We start from the raw sequence: 7,500 nt of genomic DNA, 5'->3' as shown, positions 1-7,500 counted from the left end.
GGAGGAGAAGGAAGGAGAGGAGGAGGAGGAGGGAGAAGAGGAGGAGAAAGAAGAGGAAGAGGGGAAGAGGAAGAGGAGGAAGAAGAGAAGGACGAGGAGGAATGGGAGGAAGAGGAGGAATGGGGAGGAGGAGGAGGAAGGGGAGGAGGAGGAGGAAGGGGAGGAGGAGGAGAAGGAAGAAGAGGAGGAAGAAAAGAAGGATGAGGAGGAGAAAGAGGAGAAGGAAGAGGAAGAAGAGAAGGTGGAGGAAGAAGAAGAAGAGGAGGAGGAGGAGGAGGAGGAAGAGGGGAGGGTGGCGGCGTGGAGGAACTGGATCGGCCGGAAGATGAGGACGATGAAGAGGAGGAGGAGGAAGAAGAGGAGGAGGAGGAAGAGGAAGAGGAAGAGGAGGAGGAGGAGGAGGAGGACAACAATGTCAAGGTCGAGGAGGTCAGGAAGGTCAACGACTTGGATGACCTTCGTCTGAGAGAGACACCTTCATTTCGTTTTTCGTTTTTCTTCTCGAAATTCCTTGCATGTGACGTCACTCATTTTCGAAAATAATGACTATGACGTCATTCGTTTCGTTTTCGAAAAAAAAACTAGATTGTGATGACATCTATGTCCCTTTTCGAAATTCTTAATCTGGGATTTTTTTTTTTTTTTTTTTTTTAGCTTGTGACATCATTTGTAATTTTCAAAATATCTTGGTTGTGACGTCATCAATTTGATTTTTTCTATTTTTTTTGGTTGTGACGTCATTAACTTTGATTTTCGAAATTTCATGGTTGTGACGTCATTAATTTTGATTTTAGAAAATTCTTGGTTGTGACGTCATTAATTCTAATTTTCGAATTTTCTTAGTTGTGACGTCATTAATTTAAATTGTCGAATTTTCTTGATTGTGACGTCATTAACTTTAATTTTAAAAGTTTCTTGCTTGTGACGTCATTAATTTTCATTTTTCGAAATTTCTTGGTTGTGACGTCATTAATTTTAAATTTCGAAGTTTCTTACTTGTGCCGTCATTAATTTTCATTTCCGAAAATGCTTGCTTGTGACGTCATTAGTTTAATTACCGAAATTCCAAGTATCAAATTTGTCTAATTTATTACAAATGATTTTATTCCTCTCCCTACTGAGGGGCTCGAACCCTGCCCTCGGCGATTTTATTCAGCCCCGTGTTGCCACCGCCTCACCAGCTGAATGAAATCGCCTTGGTGAACCCCTACGGCCCAGAGGAACCAGACAATCTCTTAAACTTCCTTGGCACCGAAGGGAGAGTCACGAAAGCTAATAAAATCGCCTGACGACAGGCGGATGAAAGAGGGGGAAAAGTACCGCCAAGTACGTAAGGGGGGTCACTGGAGATATAGGCGATGTCTCACTGAACTTGACTGCTTGACTGTACTTCGTCGGAAGGGGATAGCGGTTCCCTGGGAACACAGGGGAGAGGGGAACGGGGGGAAGAGGGGAACGGGAACTGTTGCCAGGGGGCGGGATTCTCCCCCTATCCACCTTTCCCCTCGATAGGGTGGGGAAGAAAACCATCACGACCTGGCCATGTGATTCAGATGAGGGGAAATTTCCCCCAAACCGCCTCCCCCCACTTCCCTCTCCTACTCGACCTGAGGGCATAGGGTACGCGGTGTCCCCCCTCTCCGGCCTGGGGGGGGGTCACGGGCCCCCCAAAGTTCGTCAGGGGGGGCACGCAACTCCTTTCTCTGACCTGACTGTCTGGGCAAGGTACAATGATCGAAGGGAAGCCGTCAATGGTCACATTTAGTTCGCACAGACTTCCACATCGATCGGGAGCGGCTTCAGCACGTGGAAACCTCCATGACGTAATGGCTCGTTCGGGTGCGCGGCCACGGCTTCGGAGAGTCTTGAAGCGGAGGTCAGGGACATTGCGTGGATTACTTGTTCCGTTTTATGCCCTCCTGTAGGTGTTATCATTTAATGCTTTATTTGTCTCTTCGAGTATCGCGGCTGGTACAAGGAAATTCTTTGTGCCGGGCGGGGGATGACGTAACGTTCTTCGGAACGTACGAACGAGGGCGGGTATATAGCGAGCGCAGGCTCCCATAACGTCACAAGTCGTCAGCTGGCTCGCGCCGGTAAAGCGTGCTGAAAGTCTAGGGGAGGCGTTGCCTGTCTCACAGCTACGGTGCTCGTGTCTCGTGATATATCCACTCTCTCAGGGACTTCTACCAATCCTTCCATCACCCCGCAGACAGCTGGCCCTCGACGGAAGACGACGAGTTTAAAGCTCCGCGCGCACCCAGAGGAGACTAGCATTTCCTGCCATGCTGTAAGGTCCATTCGTGGCCGACGGCAGTTCGTCAGAAGTTCGCGTGGCATGTGGCTTGTGTTCCAGGAATCGTCGTAGTGCATCATGGTGTCCTCCGTTCTCGCCTTGTAGCCCGAACAGAAACCTAAGAGGAACTTTCTCAGTGCGCGAGGAAGTGGAATGGCCCCGCGGACAGTCTCTCCTGAAGGGAAACGATCATTCGAAGTAAATAAGACCCTGAAGACCACCGGTCGGGTATGGATATTAAGCCAGACGTTTTGCTGTAGAAAAAGCCCTTTCAGTCTTACATTAGCCTCCCCCTGTCGATAGGGAGAGGTTCCCCCCCCCCTTCCCCCTTCGCAGAGCTCATCGTTCTTGTGTCGAATAGAGTCTCTTGTTCGGGAGATCGGTTCCTTGGCGTTGCCTGGAGGAAGGAGACCCCTCCCGGCCCCACCGGCGGCGTGTTCGGTGGTCGTTTAAAAGTGAATGGAGGCTGGTAAGCCTTCGGCTTCGTTCTTTCCTTGCGCGTCCACGACCCCCTTTTCGCATATCTGGTAGTCGGTCCACGAGTAAATTACTTTAAGCCACGGGTTGTCCCAAGCCGGCGATCTCTTCCTCTCTCTGCTTCTCTTTCCCCCCTGTCTGCCTCCCTTTCTCTCTCTGTCCGTCTGCGGAAGAAAGGCCACAATGACGGTGGAAAAAGTGGTCAGCAGTCCCGCTCTCGTGAACACGGAGGAGTGGAACAGGGATGGCGATCTTCGAGACTCGAGCCTCGCAGGGGATCTGGAGGCGAGCCCCTCGGCCAAGGAGCTCGACCGCCACTCCATCTGCGACTTCTCTGACATCCCCCCGCCGCCATTCACCGTCCTCTGCCAGGCGTCAACCTCGAACTCCAAACTCCAACCAGTGACCGAAGCCTCAGAGAACTCAGGCACTTCCTCCGTCGATGATGTTAGTACCTCCAGCAAGAACAAGGTGGCCTCCTTCTACATCGGCGACGACCAGGGGCTCTCCTCCCCACCAGTGGTCATGTCGCCGGGGGCTGTGGGTGTCAGCGGCATCGCAGAGTCAGTCTCCCTGAAGGGAGCTGAGGAACCTCTCCATAGCAACAGTCTCCCGCTCCCTTCCCATGAAGGTGACCCTCACTATCCTTTACAGCCCTCCTCGCGGAAGGTCGTCATCACGGCCTCCAGCCAAGGGGAGAAGGAGCAGAAAGGGCAGCCCTGTGAGTTCACCCCTCCCGACGGAGGGTACGGGTGGGTGGTGGCTCTCGCCGCTTGCATCGTCAACATGTGGATCGTCGGTTTTATCAAGAGCTATGGCGTCCTCTACATGGGCATCCGCCAGGCCTTCCCGGGCACCTCCGCCTACGTCGCATCCTGGTGCCCTGCCCTCCTCGCCACCACCGGACTCATCATCGGTGAGCGACATCGGGCACATCTTCGTCAGGAAGATGTTTCCGGTCTTTTTTTTTGGGGGGGGGGAGGGGGGGTTGGAATAGTATATCAACTGGTGCTCCTCTAGTTTATAGTTGTATTCTTTCCTTGACCACAGGACTTATCACACGTAAACGAGATCGAGGACTCCCTCGTCAGGAAGGTGGTCATATTTTTTTTTCTTTAAGGGGGATATGATGTTCCAGAGATTTTGTAGTTCCGTCTCCCACTAAAGTCCACCGGATTTATTATCGGTTGAATGAGTTCGGTCATCCTTTCTTCAGGAAGGTCTTCCGTCTTAGGGTTTGGAGGTAAGATATATGTCGACTGGTGCTCCACGTGGTCTACAGTTCGACTCCTTTCTCGAACACCGAACTCATCTTGGTGAGCGAGTTCGGGGACGTCTTCGTCGGCACTTTTTTTTTTTTTTTTTTTTTTTTTTTTTTTTTTTTTTTTTTTTTTTTTTTTTTTTTTTTTTTTTTTTTTTTAGGGACAGGAGGATCATGATGTGCCGATTGGCATCATACGGGTCGATTGCTTTCTAGCACAGGGCTCATTCTAGACGGGTTCTAGGAGAACTGGTGGTATGGATACCAGCCGACATCCTAAAGGTAATGGGTCGACATATTCCTGAAACATGAGCGCCTCCAGAGAGAGAGAGAGAGAGAGAGAGAGAGAGAGAGAGAGAGAGAGAGAGAGAGAGAGAGAGAGAGAATGATGCTGAGGGGTTGGTTGCTGAATAAAATGGCCTTGCCCCAGGGTCAGTAAAACTGGTCGAAATATCTTAAACCCATGTTAACCACACTGACTGTGCGTTAATGATCACCTTCTTTGGTTGAATAAAATCGCCTGGCGGCAGCAGGAAGAATAAAGCCTGTAGACTACATCACGTCGCCTCTCGCTACGACGATGAGGCCCTAAGACGAATAAAATCCCCTGACGGCAACCAGAATAAAGATGTCAAAGTGTTCCGGCCTTCCCTAGGGCGTTGTTAGAGCCAGAATGAGATGATAGAAAAGATAAAAATCGCCGTATTGGAATGCTTTACACTCTCAATACGGCGACGAACAGGACGACCCATGCATCCGCTGAAGAGATCGAGCGATTTTATTCAGCGGAAGAGAGAAACTTCCCCTTTCCCGTGCGTGCCGGAGAGGTAAAAGGGGTTCCGGAGAAATACTTTATTGACATCGTTCTGGCTCGCGCCGGACGAAAGTTCCCCTCCTTCCCACTCTCTCTCGCTCTCTCTCTCTCTGTCTCCCTCACTCCTTCCCTCTCTGCAAGGGACCATAAGGCCTACACTAGGCAGTTCCATGTTCATGACCACCTGCCATCCCCATCCGTAAAGTTGTCTAGCCGTTTCTTAAAACAAACGATAATTTCGGTGCTCACTGCTACGTGGTTACTAAGTCTAACCCGTTCTTTGGCCATTCTATTCCACATCGTGGAAAACGATCAACTTTCTTCGTTGGACGAAGATGGGAAACGAGAGAAAACGGAGACACGAGTCTACACGATGGAGATGATTAAAATTGCTTGACGGCAGGGAAGGTTGCGTTCTTAAAAAAGAAAAGAAAAAAAAAGTGGAATATTTAATCAATAAAGGAGGGTGAGGGTGGGAGTAAAGAGGGGGTGGTTTCAGACCTGAATATACATATAAATAAAACAGCATTATATATATATATATATATATATATATATATATATATATATATATATATATATATATATATATATATATATATATATATATATATATATATATATATATATATGTCCTATCCGTAAGTTGACACATTGACATGGTGAATAGACTTGAGAATTTTAACTATCACAAAAGCTATGTCGATTGAGAGACAATCTCTGCAGGGTCACCCTTACCAGGGAGGTAGCCAAAAAGGACAAGGCATAAAATCATTCCCACCCATTCCATCTCCGAAAACACTCCACACCCCTCCACCCTCCCTCCCATCTTAGCACCTCCTAGATGACGGGTCATCCCTGCACCCTGTCCACTCCACTGTCCACTGTATATATATACATACATATATATATATATATATATATATATATATATATATATATATATATATATATATATACATTAATATATATGTATATATATATATATATATATATATATATGTATATATATGTTTATTCTGTACATATAATGCTGTACCAATAACTCATGCACTCTTTGGGTTAGTTTGACCTTTTCATTGATACTTTTTTTTTATTCTTTTTTTTTCCATTGGCGTATTTTTATTACATTTTTCTTTTGCCACGAAACTTTCCACTTTCACGTGAGTTTGGCATTTTCATTGCGACGTATTGTAGGTCATTTATTTTTGTGGGGGGAAGGGGGAGGGAGTGTTTTTAGAGATCATGAATTTACAGAGACCCCCCCCCAAAAAAAAAAGAGGCCATGAGAAAAAAAAAGAATAACAGAGGGCATGAATTTACAAAAAAAAAAAAAAAAAATCAGAAGGCATGGATTTCCAGAAAAAAAAAAAAAAAAAAAAGAGCATGGATTTAAAAAAAAAAAAAAAAAAAAAAAAAGTCCATAGTCAAGTCTCCATCGACCACTCCTTCCATAGTGGGACACCATTTTCCCTTAATCGCATTTTCCATCACTCCATTTCATTCAGCTCTGTAGGAACCCTCCTCCCCGCTAGAAGAAGAGAATAAACGACAGACCGACGTTCGCCGAGATTTCGAAACTCAGGTCACATTTCGTAAAAATCGAGTTTTATTGAAATTCATGCTCAGGCACATGCCGGCTATGTACGTGGTCGGTCCACGACGCATACACACACGCACACGCGCACGCACACACGCACACGCACACAGAAAAGATCTGAAAAAAAAATCCTCCCACACATAGTGATATCTACTTGGAACAAATTAGACAAAGAAACAGTGTGTGCAAACACTATTCAAGATTTTAAGAAAAAACTTGATGCTGAGAGATACAAAGCCGGGACACCACGAGCATAACTCCCTTCCCGTATAATACAACTAGGTAAATACAACTAGGTGAATACACACATACACACACACACACACACACACACACACACACACACACACACACACACACACACACACACACACACACACACACACACACACACACACACACACACACACACATACACACACACACACACACACACACATACACACACACACACACACACACACACACACACACACACACACACACACACACACACACACACACACACACACACACACACACACACACACACACACACACACACATACACACACCACTCGATGGCTCGGTGGTAGCGTCCGCGGCTGCTACTACGGCAGTCCGGTTCGAATCCCGCCCAGGGCTGAAATAATCTCAGTATCGCTTCGCTGCGAGTCTTTACTTCATCTCTAGTAGGCGGGGAGTTGTGTGTGTGTGTGTGCGTGTAAGGTCACAGCATTGCCCATAGATCGGTCATATATGAGCTTTGAGCTCTCTTACGGGAGGGAAATAGCTGTCGATCACAAGTCTAACACGTGACCCAAGACCATGGTGAATCACACACAATGACAACTATTCCTCTCCTCCTACTCTTTGTCTATTGTCATAGCAACAGTTCGACTTTCATCCAATACAAACCGTAGTTTCATCCTATAGAAACCCGAGGCAAAAATTGGAAAACTATCTTGGATTTGTTCAGAAATATTCGAATATGTATTATTTATTTAATGGAATATCCTTTGTTGAGGATTAAATATTAATGATGGCTGACTGCTCAGTTCCAGTGATGCGTG

At 46.8% G+C, this 7,500-nt stretch overlaps 1 protein-coding gene across 1 annotated transcript in view; it reads left to right on the top strand.

Moving 5' to 3' along the window:
• The first annotated feature begins 2,945 nt into the window (after window positions 1–2,945).
• Window positions 2,946–7,500, top strand: part of Sln (monocarboxylic acid transporter silnoon) — a 39,262-nt gene continuing 34,707 nt past the window's right edge. The window contains exon 1 of the mRNA XM_076178712.1: window positions 2,946–3,689. Coding sequence (XP_076034827.1) covers window positions 2,957–3,689 — 733 coding nt within the window. The 5' untranslated portion in view covers window positions 2,946–2,956. The remainder of the gene's footprint in view (window positions 3,690–7,500) is intronic.

This window comes from Oratosquilla oratoria, chromosome 3 (assembly GCF_046742065.1).
Source record: "Oratosquilla oratoria isolate Oo_2021 chromosome 3, ASM4674206v1, whole genome shotgun sequence".
Classification (NCBI taxonomy): domain Eukaryota; kingdom Metazoa; phylum Arthropoda; class Malacostraca; order Stomatopoda; family Squillidae; genus Oratosquilla; species Oratosquilla oratoria.
Note: the sequence above shows the minus strand (reverse complement) of the source record. Positions and strands in the feature narration are given on the sequence as shown.